The 20,882-nt window shown below is 51.1% G+C and overlaps 1 protein-coding gene across 4 annotated transcripts in view; it reads right to left on the bottom strand.

Annotated features, from left to right (window-relative positions):
• Positions 1 to 6,151: 6,151 nt before the first annotated feature.
• OLFM2 (olfactomedin 2) overlaps positions 6,152 to 20,882 on the bottom strand; it is a 212,292-nt gene continuing 197,561 nt past the window's right edge. For 2 of the 4 annotated variants that reach the window (XM_077329306.1, XM_077329307.1), the window contains exons 5-6: positions 19,908 to 20,014; positions 6,155 to 6,970 (exon numbers count right to left, since the gene is read on the bottom strand). In XM_077329306.1, coding sequence (XP_077185421.1) covers positions 6,293 to 6,970; positions 19,908 to 20,014 — 785 coding nt within the window. In that variant the 3' untranslated portion in view covers positions 6,155 to 6,292. Of the gene's footprint in view, positions 6,971 to 19,907; positions 20,015 to 20,882 lie in introns of all 4 variants that reach the window. The other 2 variants (XM_077329308.1, XM_077329309.1) reach the window with 2 other exon arrangements.

Here is a 20,882-nt window from a genome sequence, read left to right as displayed (position 1 = left end):
CCCCCCCCACACACACCATTTGCTTTGGTTTTGTAACCTGTGCTAAAATAATACAAATCGATTAACCATGGAAGCTGGGAGCAAAACAGGCCCACTGCTGAGGGTGCCAGCTCCTCTTTGCACCTGCCGCATGAGTGCAGTGTCCATCCGGATGCTACCCTCCCAGGTCTGGCCTCCCCAGAATTGAATGACGAACATGATCTGGGGCCAAGGGACCAAGCCCTATGAAGATAGGTTGAGGGACTTGGGAATGTTCAGCCTGGAGAAAAGGAGGTTGAGAGGGGACATGATAGCCCTCTTTAAGTATTTGAAAGGTTGTCACTTGGAGGAGGGCAGGATGCTGTTTCCGTTGGCTGCAGAGGAGAGGACACGCAGTAATGGGTTTAAACTTCAAGTACAACGATATAGGCTAGATATCAGGAAAAAGTTTTTCACAGTCAGAGTAGTTCAGCAGTGGAATAGGCTGCCTAAGGAGGTGGTGAGCTCCCCCTCACTGGCAGTCTTCAAGCAAAGGTTGGATACACACTTTTCTTGGATGCTTTAGGATGCTTAGGGCTAATCCTGCGTTGAGCAGGGTGTTGGACTAGATGGCCTGTATGGCCCCTTCCAACTCTATGATTCTATGATTCTAAACAATTTTTCACAGTCAGAGTAGTTCAGCAGTGGAATAGGCTGCCTAAGGAGGTGGTGAGCTCCCCCTCACTGGCAGTCTTCAAGCAAAGGTTGGATGCATACTTTTCTTGGATGCTTTAGGATGCTTAGGGCTGATCCTGCGTTGAGCAGGGGGTTGGACTAGATGGCCTGTATGGCCCCTTCCAACTCTATGATTCTATGATTCTATGATTCTATGATTCTATGATTCTATGATTCTATGAGTTCAGGGCAAAGCTTTGTTCTTCCCAAGAGCGGCAAAGAGACTAACAGGGTCACGGGCCATCCTAAGCAGGGGTTCCCCGATGGCCTCAGAATGGCGTCCAAATCCGATAAAGAATGCAGCAGAAAGCTCTTTTTGGTTTGCAGCAATTTGGGCTGCCAGGGCAGGCGCATAGAACGGAAGGCATTGGCTAGAATTATTATCTTGAACTGAGGAAAGTACATGTCAGGGGAGAAAGGCTCTAAATCAATTCCACACGTCTTTTGGAGACTCGGTCCTGGCTTCGGTGTGCAATACATGACATGAAGGAGGAGGAGGAGGAGGAGAAAGGAAAAGGGGGTAGGAATAATGAGAGCTTCCCCATGTTGGGATTGTTTTAAAAGTCTTTTAATGGGTATTTTAATGGGGATAAGACTATTGTGACCCGCCACGAGCCTACGGGGAGTGGTGGGAAATAAATCTAAATAAAATAAAAAAATAAATAAAATAAAAGAAGAGGAAATGTTAGCTTTTATTCCTCACTTTTCTGTATGTTTATCAATGATATGGGATATTCTTAGTAATTTATCAATGGATCCTCTTTAAATGAATTCTTATCAACGATGAACATGTATCAGAGGAATAGAAACTTAATCCTATGGTGATATTAGTGTATACAGTTCACTCTTCATAGAATCATAGAATCATAGAATCATAGAACTGGAAGGGACCTCCTGGGTCATCTAGTCCAACCCCCTGCACTATGCAGGACATTCACAACCCCATCGTCTCACCCACCTCCCAGGGTGTCTGTTGTGGGGAGAGGAAAGGGAAGGCGACTTGAGCCTCCTTCAGGTAGAAAAAAGCGGCATAGAAGAACCAACTCTTCATTTTCTCCTGCTATAGGTAAAGGTAAAGGTATCCCCTGTGCAAGTACCAAGTCATGTCTGACCCTTGGGGTGACACCCTCCAGCGTTTTCATGGCAGAATCAATACGGGGTGGTTTGCCAGTGCCGTCCCCAGTAATTACCGTTTACCCCCCCAGCAAGCTGGGTACTCATTTTACCAATCTGGGAAGGATGGAAGACTGAGTCAACCTTGAGCCGGCTGCTGGGATTGAACTCCCAGCCTCATGGGCAGAGCTTTCAGACTGCATGTCTACTGCCTTACCACTCTGTGCCACAAGAGGCTCACAAGAGGCTCTTCTGCTATATCCTTCTTCAGTTGTGGATTCCAAGTGAGGTCTAACCAGAGCAGAGTCAATCACCTCTCACAATCTGGACACTCTGCTTCTTTTGAGACCGTCCCAAATCCCCTTTGTCACGTTGCGGATGCTGACTCATGCTCAGTGTTCAGACCAAAAGGATGCAGACAGATGCAGATGAAATCCGAGGGGGGCTAAAGGGGACGGCCACTGCCAGTACTTTGCAGGGTGGACCCTTTTCCCACATCATGACTCAGAACACAAACGTATTAATGTGGACTGTACATATTTATGCCGATTTACACAGGGCATAGAATTCTGCATCTCATCGTGTATCGGCCGGGGTTACTGTAATACAGGGGTAGTCAAACTGTGGCCCTCCAGATGTCCATGGACTACGATTCCCATGAGCCCCTGCCAGCATTCGCTGGCAGGGGCTCAAGGGATTCGTAGTCCATGGACATCTGGAGGGCCGCAGTTTGACTAACCCTGCTGTAATACATAACCCCCAAATACAGTGACCCAAATGCGTTTGCTCGCTAGTTAGCCCCATCGAGATGTGTGTTTCAAGGTCGGCTTGTTCTTTCGACGGAATCCGAAGGCAGTTTTTCTTGGATTCTTGCTCCTTTTGCTACCCAGGAAAATATATATATATATATAAACTCTTACTGAAATATGATATGGAGGAGGAACTAGTGAAAATGATTCCACATGATAAATTTCTGGTAAGGGTTAGGAGGAGGAGCTGGTCTCATGGCTTAAGTGCCACTCAGCGCTTAACACCCATTCAGGGCAGTTGTCCCACCCCTGAGTGCCTCCTCCTCCAACTAGCCTGCCTGTCCAGTGACCAGCCAATCAGCTTCCGTCCCCCACCCCTGACTACCCCCTCCTCCTTCCACTTCCCTCCGAGGCTCGGAGGCTGCAGATCCCTGCTGCGTGAGAGCTGCCCCTGCCGGTGAGTTCCCTTCTCGGGGGCCTCCAGGCTGCAGCCTTTCCAGGTCCTAGGGGGAGGGGGAGGTTGTCCGCAGAGTCCTTCCACTCCAACCCCCCCCACTCCAATCTAGTGCCCGTTGTATTTCTGTAGTCTATAATAAAATGGCACATGGAATTTGGCTGTAATATACAGACTGAACATTGGGAAAGAATCGGGTTGAAAGGTATTCAATTCACACTATGTTCCAAGCGTAAAGAGCATTTGTATAAGATGTTGTATAGGTGATACATGACGCCAAACAGAAGAAGAAGGACTCCCTTACAACGTTGTTGTGAAGCAGAGGATGGGCACTGTGTACTCCGTGTCACCTTCCCTGTCGTCCTTGGACAGAAGGCAGGAAAAAAGTGTGCTAGAATAAACAACAATTCCTCTACCCTGATTGAACTGTAGATTGGGCCTAGCAGCCTCCTTGCTCTGAGCAATTCTTCCTTTGGCATTTTCAGGGTTTTTCGGCAGGCAAAGCAGGTCCCCTGAGCTACCCCCATCGCTCCTCTCAGTCTGTGAAGAAGGGGCCATGGAAAGAGAGAAATGGGAGCAGGTAGAACAATAACATGGTTACGGTAATTAGCCAGCTTTTCACGTGGCTCCTGCAGCAGTTTCCGAGCTGCTCTATCCATGCGATCGGATGGTGCCAAATGTCGGCAAGCAAATATTTACCGGTGTGCAAAAGGGAGCGGGGGTGGGCGGATATCTTCTGCCAAAGTGTGATGCCTTTAATGTTGCTTTTCTCTTGTTCGCTATCCATTTTAGCAGCAATTTGGAAAGCCATTCTGAAAAAAAAGCAGGATTTTTGTTCTAGCTGATCACACAGTCCAACCTATCAGGGATGGTAGAATACCATCAAGATACCAGGTAGAATCATAGAACCATAGAGTTGGGAAGGGTTAGACCCCTGCTCAATGCAGGATCTGCCTAAAGCATCCAGGAGAAGTCTCTGTCCAGCCACTGCTGAGAACCGTAGAATCATAGAGTTGGGAGGGGCCAGACAGGCCATCTAGTCCCACCCCCTGCTCAATGCAGGATCAGCCTCAAGCATCCAGGATAGGGATCTGTCCAGCCACTGCTCAGAACCATAGAGTTAGAAAGGGCCAGACAGGCCATCTATTCCCACCCCCTGCTCAATGCAGGATGATCCTCAAGCATCCAGGAGAAGTCTCTGTCCAGCCGCTACTTAGAATCATAGAGTCAGCACAAAAGGAATAGCCATGCAACGGACCACAACACAACGTGTGCCAAAACGTTTGTGTTTTCATTATTCGTTCTTTCATCCAAAATCTTCAAGCCGTTATTGTCTTCTTCAATAAAATCTCCCAAGCAACTGATCAAGATTCTGGTTTGAAAAAGAACTTTATTTCATTTGTTGACTATTCCTTTGTTGCTAACCTCCAGGTGGGAGATCTCCTGCTTTGACACCTGAATGCCAGGCAGTAGGGATCAGTCCCGCTACAAAATAATGGCTGATTTGGAAGGCCAGGGTGTCAGTTCAAAGACTTCCTGGTTCCCGGTTGCAAGGCTTGTCTTAAAGTGACTGCGCTCCAGAAGCCTTAACTTCTCTCGGCAGAGATTTGCCTCTTGGTTTCATCCCCCTCCTTTGCTGTCTCCAATCCCCCCCCCCCACTTCAAGAAAGAAAGAAAGAAAGAGGCTTCTGCTGTGCTTGGCTCCCCTCCCCTTCTGAGCTTCCCCAATTAAGTATGGAACACTTTCAGTTTCAATTTGGGGGAGGGAGGAGGAAAACCCAAGTTCAAATCGATCTGAATTCAGCAGGATCCACAACGGAATAAACAAAATAAGTGCAGAATCAGCCCAGGAAGGTTTGCCTGCTCCCAGTTGGAAAATACCTGGGGATTTTGGGGGTGGAGCCTGAAAAGGGTAGACTTTGGGGAGAGACATCAATTGGGGTTTGAAGCCATTGAGTTCACCTTCCAACTCAGCCATTTTCTTTGTTGCTCTTTGCTGCCTTTCTGTCGGTTCACCCCCCCCCCCCCAATAGAGGCACCAACTCTAATAGAGGCGTAAAGCCTCAGCATGCCGTGCGCCAGACAATCCCTGAAGAGGCATGACCTTGAGTGATCCAGTGACGGCTTAACCGCTCACAGCCCTCCCAAGACCTGGGAGAGCTTCCAAGGAAGGCAGAGAATTAATCAGGCAAGCTTCAAAGCTCCAGGGAGCCCTTCGGTTTGCAAGCAGAGGCTGAAGGCCAGCCATGCCGGGGAAGCTGCAGAAAAGAGTGCTTTTTACTGCCCGAAGAACCCAAGCAGAGGGATCTTCACTGGATAGGGTTGCCAGCTCTGGCATCCCTGTCCACTGGCTGGTGGGGGGGGGGGCGGAGACAGGTTTGAGGAGAGCCAACGTGTTCATTAGGTCCACTAAGCCCAGAGCCTGGGGCCCATGAAAAAGGTTTTGAGAGCCAGCTTTGTGTTGTAGTCAGGAGCACTGGCTTCTAATCTGGCGAGCTGGGTTTGATTCCCTGCCCCCCCACATGCAGCCAGCTGGGTGACCTTGGGCTCCCCACAGCACTGATAAAACTGTTCAGACTGAGCAGTGATATCAGGGCTCTCTCAGCCTCACCCACCCCACAGGGTGTCTGTTGTGGGGAGAGGAAAGGGAAGGCAACTGTAAGCCGATTTGAGCCTCCTTCGGGTAGGGAAAAGAGGCATATAAGAACCAACTCTTCTTCTTCTTCTTCTTCTTCTTCTTCTTCTTCTTCTTCTTCTTCTTCTTCTTCTTCTACCCCTGTCCTACCTGACCCTTTTATCTGTAGACGGCGGGGACCGAACCAGGGACCTCCTGCCTGCCAAGCGGACCCTCTGCCCCTGAGCGGCAGCCCCTCCCCCTTCACGGAACCAAGAAGGGCCCAAACGCCGTCCAACCTGAACGAGACCGTCTTTTATTTGCCACCAGTTGTTAAACAAAAATAAAATCAATACAAAAATAAAAAATAGCCCCGCCCCCCAAAGAAGCCCCCAAACCAGATCCATGCGTCATCAACCACAGAAGAGAGAGAGAGAGAAAACAAGAGAGGGAGGAGAGAGAGAGAGAGAGGGAGAGAGAGAGAAAGAGGGAGAGAATCTCTCTCTCTCCCTCCCTCCACGGCATTATGTAGAAATAACGGCATCACGGAATATTTCCCAGGCCACCGAGTTTGCAGGCCGCAGTGCCCCCCCCCGACTCCCCCCGCAGGACAAGAGAGAAAAATGAACAGAAGGACAACCGAGAGACCCGGCCTCTTGGCACGCCGGATTACAACTCCCCCGAGGTCTTTATGACGTGGAAAAGAGTCACGTTGTAGATGACCTGGTGGCCATTGTTCCAGGTGTAGAGGACTCTCTCCCGGGGGTTGTAGTCCAACATCGATATGTGGGAATACTGATTGTGGAAGGGAATATCCGTGTATTCGTAACTGGAAGTGTTTGTGTAGTAGGCAAAATAGATCTTGGCCCCGGCCAGGTGGGAGTTGGTCACGTAGAGCGTCCCACAGATGATGAAGGACTCCCCGGCGCTCCGCTTGGGGTAGCCGGTGTCCCAGCTGCGCAGGATCTCCAGCGTGACGGGGTCCATCCGGCTGACCACGATGTTGCCGGCGTTCTGGTTGGTGGTGTAGACGGCCCACAGCCCGTTCTCGTCCACCATGAAGTCGATGTCGGAGAAGCCGCCCCAGGAGTAGGGGAAGGTGTTGTTGTAGCCGGCGGCGTTGAGGCTGCGCTGCACCGCCACGCTGCGGGAGCGGAAGTGGTACTTCACCACGATGTTGCTCTGGTACTTGTTGTAGTAGAGGGAGCCGTTGTAGACCACGTGGCCCGTGCCGGCCCAAGGGTGAGGCAGGAGGTGCTGGACAAAGTTCTGGCCCGTAATGAAGTCGTTCAGGGTGCGGTACTCGAGGACCCGGCGCCCCTTGTAGTAGCCGTCCATGTACCAGACCTGGGGGGACAACACGAAGGAAAGGACGATGAGCGCTCGTGGGATTCTAGGGAAGCAACGGAAACTCACGCAGCAATGCCCCCCTCCCTGAATTTTGGCGCTAGAGGAAGAAAACCTGAATGGCACCTGCCCCACGGCAAGCATGGCCAAAACGAAGGACCAGGTAAGCCTCTTGTAGGCATCTAAAACACCACCACCCCGACCGAGGTGTTAGTATAGAAGAGTCGTTTCATTGATATGCAGACGCTGTTTTAGCTTAGAAAGGAAAGTTTTATTTATGGAAGGACATTCCGGATAGGAAAGATGAGGCAGAGGATAGAGCTCCTACATCCAGCTGGCTCAAGAGAGAAGGCGGACTGAGATGCTTCCGGGAAGAAAGAGGAAATTGCCCTGAGAGTAGCAATCTAGGGACAGACAGAAGGCACACTTGAAAGATAGAATCATAGAACCATAGAGTTGGAAGGGGCCATACAGGCCATCTAGGCCAACCCCCTGATAGAAAGGTCCTGAACTCTCTGATCTATTTAGCCACCTTCTTGCTGCCCTCATCAGGGTCTTCCTCTTCCTGTTTAACTTTGTACACCAGACATTGCATACTCCAACACTAGGTAGCCCAAATTAGCCGCATCCTGTCAGTTTTTGGAAGCTAAGCAGGGTCGCTGCTGGTTAGGGCTTGGATGGGAGACGCCAAGTAAATCCAGGGTTGCTATGCAGAGGCAGGTAACGGCTGACCCCCACCGGCCGTCTCTTGCCTTGAAAACTCTACGATAGATCTCTGTCAGTCACCTGCGACTTGACAGCGCTTCCCATCCAAACCGCTTGCAGAAGGGAGAGCCAGCTTGGTGTCATGGTTAAGAGAGGTGGCTTCTAATCTGGAGATCTGGGTTAGATTCCCCACTTTTCCTTGCCTTGTAGCCAGTTGGGTGACCTTGGAGCAGTCACAGTTCTCTCAGGGCTCTCTCAGGCTCACCTACCTCCCAGGGTGTCTGTTGTGGGGAGAGGAAGGGAGGGCGATTGTAAGCCACTCTGAGACACATGAGGCCTGCTGGGTGACCTTGGGCCAGTCACACAGTTCTCTCAGGCTCACCTACTTCCCAGATTGTCTGTTGTGGGGAGCAACCCTGGATTTACTTGCATACACCTGGTCCCAGCGGGGCTAGCTGGGTGTAGTCCAGTGGTTCTCAACCTTCCTAATGCTGCAACCCTTTAATCCAGTTCCTCATGTTATGGTGACCCCCAACCATAAAACTATGCCAGTGTTCTTTCACAGAAATTAAACCGAAACTGACCAATGGTGTGAAGATCCATTGTTCATGATTGTATATAAATTGGGTTTTTCCCTAGGGTTTCTCAGTTCAGTTCTGCCTCTTGTCCCACCATGCCGATCTTGCTCTTTTCTGCCGCTTCAGACAGACGAACGCTCTCTCTCGATCTACCCCGCAAGGCTGTTGTGTGGATGGCACCCCCCCCAGCCAAGCTGCTTGCCCTGCCACGACCCCTTCGACCACCAAAAGGGTCCCGACCCCCAGGTTGAGGACCACTGAATTACAAAGTGGTCATCATTTCTTGAAACGCCACTCCATCAAGAGGGGACATTAGGGAGGGCTGGCCCATGACCCATTTTCAAAGGCTTCATGACCCACTTTGGGGTCCTGCCCCCCAGGCTGGGAAACACTGGTCTCCATCACCTCGTGAGTTGCAACTTCAGTTTGCCAAAGTTGCTCACTCCCTCCCAAATTCCTCGCCCACCCACATCCATAAAGAGCTCATCTGTTTCACTCCAGTGCCTTGATAGGGGCGGGGGGGGGGGAGAGCCAGCTTTCTTCCAATTTACAGAGCCCCCCCCTCCCAAATACCACCCTTAGGATCAAAGCTGCCTCATGGCCTGCAGACATCTTTTCTGTCGGGGGTCCGGCCGAACAGCGATACACGACAATCTTGTCTCATCCGCCAGCCTTCTAGGCCTCTGAAGGAAAAAGTCGTACATTTTCAAAGGGGGGCTTTTATCCATAAGCGTTTTGAAATTGCAAAGGAAAGTCAGAAGCTGGAGAGGAGATCGATACAGCTCCGGGCTGCGGGAGGGATCAGAAAAAAAACTTCTTGGATCTTACCCATGTTCGATCTAGATCGCCCGCAGACCTAGATGTCCGATCGTTAAGACGGGGCAACCTGATCTGCAGATTCTAGCACTGGCCCCAAACAACAAGGCTTTTCCCACAATCATTTTGGTATTGCCCTCCAAAACACCTCTCTGTTTTCAGCTTTTTTTTTTTTTTTAGTGTTTCTTTTTCAGTTACTGACTCCGTTCCGTTGCCCTCCTTCACGGTCATTCCACCCGGCCTTTAGTGATGAGTTGGCATTCATTCCTTTGCGTCCCACTTTTTCTCCCTGGTTGGGAGTCAGAGGACACCGTTCTCCCCTCCTCCGTTGTCTCAAAACAACAATCCGACGAGGTAGACCAGGCTGAGAAACTAGGGGGAGCTCAAGGGCACCCAATGAGCTTCCATGGCAGAAGTGGGGATTCGAACCTGGGTCATGCTGGGTCCTAGTACACTACTTGGTCCATTTTACCACGCTGGCTCTCTAGCCACGCCACTGCCCAAGCCAAGTAGCTGCACAGCACTGTGATGTCACCCCCTAGGCAATTCTTGACGTGGAGGGGTTGGAATCCAGATCTTAAGAGGAGAAGCTGAGAGAGTTGAACATGTGTTGCTTGGAGTTGAGGAGGGTAAGGGGTGATATGACGACATGTTGAAGAGGGGGTCAACTTATTTACTGCACCCAGGCTTGATTCCCTGCTCCCCCTCCACATGCACCTTGAGCTCACCCTGATAGTGCTGTTCTGCCTAAGCAGTTCTGTCAGAGCTCTCTCAGGCTCAGCAGCCTCACAGGGCATTTGTTGTGGGGAGAGGAAGCCGCTTTGAGACTCCCTCGGGCAAGTGAGAAGCAGGGTATAAAGACCAGCTTCTTCTTCTTCGACAGGGACCAAAAGCAATGGATTCAAGCTGAGAGAGCTCTACAACAGCTGCTCTGTGAGGGCAGCTCTAAAAGAACTGGGACTGGGCCAAGGTCACCCAGCTGGCTGCATGTGGAGGGGGAGTGGGGAATCAATCCGGGCTCTCCAGATCAGAGCCTGCCGCCGCTATGAACCATGACACTATGCTGCCCAAATGCGGCTCTTGAGTTGAAAACCCTGCAGGGTCACCATAAGTCTGCTGTGATTTGATGGAGAGAGAGACAGAGAGAGACAGAGACAGAGAGAGACAGAGAGGGAATAGAAGCCGGGAGTGCAGCTTGATTCAATAAACCAGTTCCCTTCTCTCCCCCTCCCACCCAAGGAAAGAGCTGGCTCAAAAAGAGACAAATTGCTCTCTGCTCCTGCAGCAGGCACCTTCTGCTGAGAGCAAATGGAACACGGGTCGGACTGCAGCGAAGCCAAATGGCGCGCTGTCCGGACGGCGGAACATCACGCAGCACCTAGCCGAGCCGTAATGAGGAAGAACGAAGGGCGAGAGCTCCGTGCGTCCCAGAGGTCCGCTGAGCGATTGCGCTCGAGGCTGGCACACGGCAGAAGGGGCAGCGGCCGGCTCTGTTAATGGGGGCTTGGAGGTGATGCCAGCCTTTTCCAGCCTTTTGGGGGGGAAACCCTGAAATGTTTTTCAGCCTTCAAGGAACCCCGGAAGTGGTGACGTGCCCCTGCAGAGAAGTGGGTGCGGAAGTAGAATCCATAGAGTTGGTAGGTTCCAGAGAGGACATCTAGTCCCTCTCCCTGCTCAATGCAGGATCAGCCTAAAGCAGGGGTAGTCAAACTGTGGCCCTCCAGATGTCCATGGGCTACAATTCCCAGGAGCCCCTGCCAGCGAATGCTCCTGGGAATTGTAGTCCATGGACATCTGGAGGGCCGCAGTTTGACTACCCCTGGCCTAAAACATCCAGGAGAAGTCTCTGTCCAGCCGCTGCTTGGAATCATACAATCAGATAGATTTGAACTCGGGTCTTCCTCTATCTCCCCCCCCCAATGAAACAGAACAGTGTTCTGCACTGGGTTAGGGAAGCTCAGGGGGGGGGGGATGCCAAGCACAGCAGGTGCCTCTTTCTTTTCTTGAACGAGGTGGAGGGGGGAGAGGATTGGAAAGAGCAAATGAGGGGGAATAACTCCAAGGGGAAAATCTCTGCCAAGAGAAGTTAGGGTTTTTGGAGCCTCTGCTGAGAAAAGTTAGGGCTTCCCCTTTAAGAGAAGACTTGCAACCTGGGAACTAGGAACGCCCTGGCCAATCAGGGCTTTTCTATAGCGTTGGAGGCTTGGCAGCAAGTTATTTGGGGGAAAGTAGACTGATTGTTGCAGATGAAAAATTTAAATTGCCAAAAATCAAAATGGAAATCGCATTCAGTGTAGACAGCAGGGATTTAATCAACCAGTTGAAGAGGAATGTAGACAAACTGGAACGTGTCCAGAGGAGGGCAACAAAGATTTGGGTTTGGAGACCAAAACGTATGAAGAAAGGTGGAGAGGAGACGACTGAGAGGGGATCCGATAATCGTCTTCAAGTATTCAAAAGGCTGCCATATTGAGGATGGAGCAGAATTGTTCTCTCTTGCCCCACAGGGATGGATCAGATCTCAACATCAGGAAGAAGTTCCTGACAGTTAGCCTGGAGAGGAGACAACTAAGAGGGGATCTGAAAACCATCTTCAAGTATTGAAAAGGCTGCCATGTAGAGGATGGAGCTGAGTTGTTCTCTCTTGCCCCAGAGGGACGGACCAGAACCAATGGGATGGAATTAATTCAAAAGAAATTTCGTCTAAACATCAGGAAGAGGTTCCTGGCAGTTAGAGTGGTTTCTCAGTGGAACAGGCTTCCTTGGGAGGTGGCGGGTTCTCCATCTTTGGAGATGTTTAAGCAGAGGCTGGAGAGCCATCTGACAGAGGGGCTGATTCTGTGAAGGCTCAAGGTAGTGGCAGGTGACAGTGGATGAGCAATAGGGTTGTGAGTGTCCTGCATAGTGCAGGGGGTTGGACTAGGTGACCCAGGAGGTTCCTTCCAACTCTATGATTCTAACCTGGGATTGAATAAAAGCTCCATGCAGATTCACCCCTGGAGAACTGGGTTGGATTTCTTACTTCTCCACATGCAGCCAGCTGGGTGACCTCAGGCCAGTCAGACCTGTTCTGCACCCAGGATTCGGCCCATCCCAGACCTGTTCGGCCTGGCCCAGCGTTTGTACAGTCTCTGCTCGCTTGCCACATGCAGACCAAAGTCCTGCGCCATGCCAGGTCTCAGACCACCTTGATGTCATCCGGGATCAGGAATTAGCCCCATGACTGGATGAGAGAATTCTCAGAGCTCGCTCCGCTTCACCTAACTCAGCTATGGGGAGTGGAAGGGAAGGAGACTGTAAGCCGCTTTGAGACACACGAGGCTAGGGTGTCTGTTATGGGGAGAGGAAGGGAAAGGCAGTTTGTCAGCTGCTTTTGGGCTCCTTCGGGTAAAAAAACCGGGGTCCAAAAAACCAGCTTTTCTTCTTCTTCCTGACTCCTCTCTCTTACTCCTCAGCTTCTGTTTGACTCAAGAAATGCATGCTTGGGGCAAAATCCAGGCAGCGGAACAGTTCCACATTCCGCTTCTAGAGAGGCCAACCCGCCCCCATTAACATGCTCCTCTTGCGAGTCCTGGGCCACACGCTGGATGCTCCCTCTCTTCCCTCTCTCTGCCGTTCGCCTCCGACGTCTGCAAAGCAGACAGGAGGCCCTGGGTGGATAGATTTTGCCAGAGGCTCCTTCACTCACTGCCTGACACCGGGGCTCCGCTGAGTGGTCGCCCCTAGAGTCTCCAGCCTCCTCTTCCCTTTTCGTTCTCCTTTAAACAATTACGCCTGTTTGATGCAGCCGCTGACATCTCTCTGCCTCGGAGTGGCCACGTTTGGTGCCTGATGCCTCTCCCTCTCTCTCCCGAAAGCTCAAGGCTGCCTTTTGAAATTTAAAAACATAATTCATTCCCTAAAAAAGAGACAGGAAGGCCAGGGCATGGTGCGGTAGAAGGCTCTGCGTATTATAAGGCTCTCCAGAGTCAAGTAACCGCTGGGCTAGCAGGATCCTCAGAAGTTGCCCAGCTCTACAGGATGATGTGGAAGATGACCGAGGGGAAGAGAAGGCCATACATGTTGCTTGGGGGAGAGAATGGATTAGATCATGGGTGCCAAACCACCTGCCTACACGTTTCCAGTTTGGTGTAGTGGTTAGGATTGTGGACTTCTAATCTGGCATGCCAGGTTCGATTCTGCGCTCCCCCACATGCAGCCAGCTGGGTGACCTTGGGCTCGCCACAGCACATATAAAAACGGTTCTGACCGGGCAGTGATATTAGGGCTCTCTCAGCCTCACCCACCCCATAGGGTGTCTGTTGTGGGGAGAGGAAAGGGAAGGTGACTGTAAGCCGCTTTGAGCCTCCTTCGGGTAGGGAAAAGCGGCATATAAGAACCAACTCTTCTTCTCTTCTTCTTCTTCTTCTTCCTGGGGCTCACCAAGTGTTTTTAGCAAGCAGGCCGTGTCAGATGGGGTTGTAGCCCAGCCATGATTCAGACTAGCCCTTGGGCGTTGGATTGGCCCTGAAGATTTTTCAAAACATTGCTTTGGCAGCAGCTGTCACTACAACGCAAGGATCTTCACTGTGTGACTGCAGGTGGCTGCCATTTTAGGGCGGGCTCCACCTCCTGCGACAGCCATTTTGCACAAGTCATAGTTATGGGTCAGAATTCCAAAGGGAGCTGCAGACACAAAATGGCTGGAAATACCTTTACAAGACCGACAGACAATAGATCAGGCTTTCTCAGCCAGGGTTTCATGAGACCCTGGGGTTTCTTGAAGGCCACCCTGGAGGGATGGGAGTGGATTTTTTAATGGTTTGTTCAACATTTATCAGGTGATATGTCCATATAGGGTTATGTCAACTTCACCCACTTCCTGCAAAATGGCCAATGAGGGGCCAGGAGGGGGTGGGAAGGGGAGGGGCCCTGAGTGGGTGTGTCCACAGCAAGGCTTCAAAAGAAACTTGGAAGGCCGATTCTCCAGAGGCCAAACTGACCACGCCTACTATCTTTGTTTCCAAAGGGTGGTAGCCCAAAGGTCAGGTCTATCTCCCCGGTTTCCAAAAGGTGAGGGACCAGCCCCCTGTAGAGTTTTACGTTCTGCGGGAGAAAATCTATTGGTCGTCCCCGGCCCTAGGGAAGCACGCCTGGCCTCGACCAAGGCCAGGGCCTTCTCGGTCCTGGCCCCTGCCTGGTGGAATGAGCTCCCGGGAGAGCTGCGGGCCCTGCGGGATCTTCCATCGTTCCGCAGGGCCTGCAAGACGGAGCTCTTCCGCCAGGTTGATGGTTGAGACCAGGCTTAACATCCATGCCCCCCGGGACCTGAGGATTGGGATTAGAGATGGGTACCACCAGTATCCCCTCTCCACTTGCTAGGGGGGGAATGGATAGTTGATCAGCCGCTCTTGCCAGGTAGTTATTAATTAATTAATGTTAATTGGTTTTTAATATTTTATGGGGTTTTCTATTGTTGTAACCCGCCACGAGCCGCAAGGTTGTGGCGGGTAATAAATTCAATAATAATAATAATAATAATAATAATAATAATAATAATAATAACAACCAGATCTGCTTCCAAGGTTTCCAAAGAGCAATAAACCAAAGACCACTTAGTTTGTTTTTTCCCTTTGTGGATTCTGCTGAATTCAGATTGAATTGAACTCGGGTATTCCTCTATCTCTCCCCACCCCCATTGAAACAGAAAGTGTTCTGCACTTGATTGGGGAAGCTCAGAACAGGGGGAAGGGAAGCCAAGCGCAGCAAGAGTTTCTTTTGTTTCTTGAAGGGGGGGGAGAGGATTAGAGACAGCAGAGGAAAGGGAATAAATCCAAGAGGCAAATCTCTGCTGGGAGAAGTTAGGGCTTCTAGAGCGCAGTCACTTTAAGACAAGCCTTGCAACCGGTAACCAGGAAGTCTTTGAACTTACACCCTGGCCAATCAGGGAAGACTGCTTTGCTACCAGGCACAGAGAATGGAGTTAATTTGCAAAAAGCTGCCAACTTACTGATGCCTATTTTTCAAATATCAAGGGTTACATCCACTTCTGGATATTGCGGGGGAAAGGTAGGGTCACTGTGTATCAATCATGCTTGTTGCAGAGGGAAAATTTAAAGTGCCCAAAATCAAAATGCAAATCGAATTCAGTGTAGATGGCAGGGCTTTATTCGGACTGGGAGTGGGTAAAAAGCCCCGTGCAGATTACACCCAGGTCTATCACCGATGTTTTCAAAGGGCCGTAGACCAGAGGCAAGGTCTACCTCCAGGGTTTCTAAAATATAGAAAACTGAGAAGAGACACGGTTCTGGTCTACAAACAATCACAGGACTCTTGCCTGGAAGAGGGTGAAGACTTGTTCTCTGTTGTTCTGTTAGGCAAGATTAATTCTATGGAAGACAGATCACAGTAGAACATCAGGAGAACGTTTCTGACAATAAGATCAGTTAGTCAACGGAACCCATGAGCAAGGAGGTGGGCGGGCTCTAAGGTGGCCAGCTCTGGGTTAGAGACAATGGAGACACTGGAGGTGGAGCCAGGAGTGGGCGGGATTTGGGGCAGGGAGGGACCTCAGTAGAGTCTAACGTTATGGAGTCCCCCCTCCCAAGCAGCCATTTTCTCCAGGGGGACTGATCTCTGTAATCTGGATGGGGGTGGCCAGCTCTGGGTTGGGGAATACCTGGATACTTTTGGGGTGGAGCCAAAAGTGGGTGGGATTTTTGGTGGGAGAGGGACCTCAGTGGAGTCCCCCCTCCCAAGCAGCCTTCTTCTCCAGGGGAACTGATTTCTGTCACCAAGAGTACAGCTATAATTCTATGGGATTCCCAGTCCTCCCAGGAGGATGGCATCCCTGGCGGGCTCTGGACACCCATCTGACCTGTTTCTCCAGTCTAACTCTACCTCTGCCCCTCTTAGCAGGAAACAAGGATGAATCATTTCTCCACCAGCGCCCATTTATCCCGGGTTTCCTGCCATCCCTGTCGCCTCTCCCCAATTTTCCCCATCAGCTCTCCTGCCAAAAGCAGCCAAGGTGCAGAGAGTGAGTAAACATCCCCCCCTTCCCCGCACCTCCCCCCTCCTTCCAACCTTTCCGGATGATTTACGCTTGTTTTATTAAATGTTTTCTCTCCTTTAATTTACTGAGTTAAAACACATTTTCGGCTCTTTTTTCTGCTGATCAAACGCCCGAGTAGTCCTTAATAACCAAAGAAAACGTCCGCGAGAGCCAAGGAGGTGGGAGAGATTGATTTCACACTTGGAGGATGATCAGACAGAGTCCCCTTCTTGGGTCTGTTTTGGACTGCTCGGAGTGTGTGTGTGTGGGGGGGCTCAAGTCCTTTTCCCACTCGGTAAATCACTTGCCTTAGAACCAAGGGAATGGGCTGTAGCTTTGGAAACGGGAGCTTGCAGGTGGGGACGGTGGTTGACATGAGCCATGCCTGAAAGTCTGGAGAGGCACACATTGAAGATGTTCAGAAGGGTTAGCAATGGACGGCCATTGGTGGCTGCAAATTAAAGCCCTGGTTTCAGGGCTTATAAAGGGAGGGGGTGTCCCCTTCTGTCAGGCACCATCTTGATCAGCAATGTGCCTGTGGGGAGGGGAACTTCCCAAAAGGAGGAAACCTCGGCATTTCAGCTATGTACCTACGTGACTCAGAAATTCTGGGTTCTCCCTCCGCCTGTCATCTATAGCAGTGGCCACATTTTTTGGGGGGTTGAGGAAGATTCTATGGCATCATACCATATCAGGAAAAAGTTTTTCACAGTCAGAGTAGTTCAGCAGTGGAAGAGGCTGCCTAAGGAGGTGGTGAGCTCCCCCTCACTGGTCGTCTTCAAGCAAAGGTTGGATACACACTTTTCTTGGATGCTTTAGGATGCTCTGGGCTGATCCTGTGTTGAGCAGGGGGTGGGACTAGATGGCCTGTGTGGCCCCTTCCAACTCTAGGATTCTATGATTCTATACCCCGTCAAACTCCCTCCCCTCCCTCCCCCCTTCTCCAGCCTGCAGCCTCGAAATCTCCAGCTAGCTACCAACCTGGAGTTGGCAATCTTTCACCCACAGCACAGACCCTGTCCAAAGCATGGCCCAGCACGGCTGCTCTTTGCCTTTAAAAACGCAGGGAAGATGCATGCAGGGATTTCTCAGCTCACTGATCAGTGGTCACAAGACATAGAATCATAGAATCCTAGAATCATAGAGTTGGAAGGGGCCATACAGGCCATCTAGTCCAACCCCCTGATCAACGCAGGATCAGCCCTAAGCATCAAGAAGGCTAGATCTGAATACCAGGGCAAAAACTGTAAACTGGGAGAGTGTGCGAGTGAGAGAGCTGAGCAGTCAGGGGGAGGTGGGGAATGCGGATTTGAGAGGCAGAGGCACAGGGGATTTGGGCTCTCTTAAGCTTAACATAATCATTTCCCTCTCGCTTTCACAGGCACTGAAAATAATGGACTCTCGGCCCGCTCTCTATCCACTTTGCAATGGGATTTGCCGGCAAAATCCGCTTGCAAACGATCACTTAAGTAGATTGAAAGTGGATTCTTTGGCGTCTGTGAAAGGACGTGCTCACACATTTGGTTTTTTTTTCAACATGTCTTCGTCCACCCTTACTGGGAAATCTGGCCACCAGACAGAGATCCTCCCAGAACATGGGGTGTCTATAGGGGCACCAAGCAGATATTTGGCTCCCAATATTTGCCCTGACCTAGAAGAAGAAGAAGGAGGAGGAGGAGGAGGAGGAGAAGAAGAAGTGGTTCTTATATGCCGCTTTTCTTTACCCGAAGGAGGCTCAAAGCGGTTTACAATCTCCTTCCCTTTCCTCTCCCCACAACAGACATCCTGTGGGGTGGGTGAGGCTGAGAGAGCCATGATATCACTGCTCGGTCAGAACAGCTTTCTCAGTGCCATGGCGAGCCCAAGATCACCCAGCTGGCTGCATGTGGGAGAGTGGGAAATTGGGGAACACAGACTTAGAGGATGGCAGGGAGCTGTTGGCAGCAGAGGAGAGGAACTGCAGCAAGGGGTGTAAACTACATGTAGAATGGTACCAGATAGATATCAGGGAAATATATAGTAGTTCAGCAGTGGCTGCCTAAGGAAGTGGGGAGCTCCCCCTCACTGGCAGTCTTTAAGTGGCAGATGGACAGATACTTATCCTGGATGATTAAAGCTGACCCTGCATTGAGCAGGGGGTGGGACTTGGTGGCCTGTCGGGCTCCTGCCAAATCTAGTCAGATGTGGCTTGACAGCACATTCCAAAACCCTATTACCATTTCTGCACTGGGAACTTCACTGCCCCAGCTCCCGTGCAGGAGCACAAATCTGGGGCGGCACACTAGGCCAAATGCTCCCTCATGTGCGGGCGGAAAGAGGCAGGGCAACCTGCCACGACTAAAACTCCAGCCTGCAGCCCAGCATGAAACCTCCAGTGCGTAAACGGTCTATGAGAACCAAATAAATAGGGCTTTGTGTGGTTCAGAGGTGGCCAAACTGTGGCTCTCCAGATGAGCATGGACTACAATTCCCAGGTGCCCCTGAAAAAAAAAATCTGTATGTGGCACTCCACGCAACATAAAAGTTGCACACGTCAGGAAGATTCCAGGAAGGGTGTGCTACTGATCTGTGTTCTTGGCAGGCTATGAAGTGGGATTTTTAAAAACGGAAACCATCTAAGCATGCCTGACTTGGACTCGTGCTTTATTTATGGAAGAACAAGGAACATGACGGTTCTCTTTCTAGCTGCAGGGCTTGCTCGATAGGATGGAGGGAGCTGGGCTCCTTCGCCCTGGGCCCTATATATACACGGATTGTGTCCTGCCTATCTGAGGACCGCCTGTCTGTCTATGCTCCCCGTAGAGCAGTGGTCCCCAACCCCTGGGCTTTGGATCGTTACCGGTCCGTGGATCATTCGTTACCGGGCCATGGCTCCTCCTTGTCCTCCTCCCCGGCTGCTGCCTCGGGGGCTGCCCTGCCACTCTGCCGCTGGCTCACCTTTGGTGCTCTCCGGCAGCTGCCATGGCTGGGGCTCCCCCTTAGCATGGCACTGTGCAGCTGCTGCTGACAGCAACTCCCAGTAGGCGGCAGGAAGTCAGGGGTGCCGGTGGGAAAGCAAGCAGAGCAGGGGCTCAGGTGGTAGTGGCGACGATGTCCCTTGGCAAAAGATTACCCTCCCAGGGCCTCAGTAAAATTGTCCCCAGTGATAAGAAGGTTGGGGACCACTGCCATAGACCCCTCTGCTCTGCGGGTTTGAATCTACTAATTGGCCCAGGCCCTCCGGACATCTGCCTGGCCTCCACCAGGGCCAGGGCCTTTTTTGGCCATGGCCCCAACCTGGTGGAATGAGCTCCTGGAAGAGCTAACGGCCCTGTCGGAACTATCAAGGTTCCGCAGAGCCTGCAAGACGGAGCTCTTCCGCCAGGCGTTTGGTTGAGGCCGGGGAGAGGCCGTCCGGAGTTACAATCTTGGAGTTCCACCTGGTGCACTTTATCAAGCTATAGAAGATTGCAACCAGATAGCTACCTATGACCACTATGGTATGCAAATATGGCTGGAGTGATGGAGTCGGGGGGATGTATTTTTCCACCATCTGGTTTTATTGTATTTTTGGGGGGTTGCGTTTTTGTATTTTAATAGGGGTCAGTTCCTGTGTAACCATTGATATGTTTTAATGTTTTACTGTTTTATGGTGAGCCGCCTCGAACCGGTACCTCGCAGTGGGAGAGGCGGGATATAAATCTTAAAACAAACAAACAAACAAACAAATAAATAAATAGATTTCCACTAGCCCCTGGATCCTCACCCAACTCCAATCTCTCAGTGGGAAGCGATCACCGCAGGACCTCGAGTCAGAGGCACTCACCCGGTTGTCGGAACTCGGAGCCACCGTGTCCGTCATCCACGAGCCGAATCGGGATCCCGATGCCCGGATGGTGATGGGGTTGCTTACCCCGGTCAGCTTCCCGCACCCTGAAGGACAAAAGACGAGTTGGGTGAGAATAGAGGCCTCTGACTGGTCTAGAACTGGGAAGTGCCTTGTTCCACCAGGGATTTATTTCTTAAATAGAAGAAGAAGAAGAAGAAGAAGAAGAAGAAGAAGAAGAGTCGGTCCTTATATGCCGCTTTTCCCTACCCGAAGGAGGCTCAAAGCGGCTTACAGTCGCCTTCCCATTCCTCTCCCCACAACAGACACCCTGTGGGGTGGGTGAGGCTGAGAGAGCCCTGATATCACTGCCCGGTCAGAACAGCTTTATCAGTGCCGTGGGGAGCCCAAGGTCACCCAGCTGGCTGCATGTGGGGGAGCGCAGAATCGAACCCGGCTTGCCAGATTACAAGTCCCCACTCCTGACCACTACACCAAACTGGCTCTCATACATTTACACCTTATCCTTCCCTAGGCTACACAGGTTCCCAGTGAGGACTCAGAGCTGTGCTGATGTTGAGCCAGACCCTTGGTCTTGCCTGGCCAGTTCGTTCTTTCGTTCGTTCGTTCGTTCGTTCGTTCGTTCGTTCGTTCGTTCGTTCCTTCCTTCCTTCCTTCCTTCCTTCCTTCCTTCATTCATTCATTCATTCATTCATATACCACCACTCTTCCAGTGGTCTCGCGGTGGTTCACACAATTTAAAACGTTAACATACAATAAAGCCCTATCAAACATCCCTTACATCAATAATAAATAGATGGATAGATGGCAACCTGACTCAACATTTCCAGTCCCCTCCCTCCTTCTTCCTCCCTCCCCTGAGAGCCAGTTTGGTGTCGTGGTTAGGAGTGCAGACTTCCAATCTGGCATGCCAGGTTCGATTCTGCACTCCCCCACGTGCAACCAGCTGGGTGA

Source organism: Paroedura picta, chromosome 3 (assembly GCF_049243985.1).
Source record: "Paroedura picta isolate Pp20150507F chromosome 3, Ppicta_v3.0, whole genome shotgun sequence".
Classification (NCBI taxonomy): Eukaryota; Metazoa; Chordata; class Lepidosauria; order Squamata; family Gekkonidae; genus Paroedura; species Paroedura picta.
Note: the sequence above shows the minus strand (reverse complement) of the source record. Positions and strands in the feature narration are given on the sequence as shown.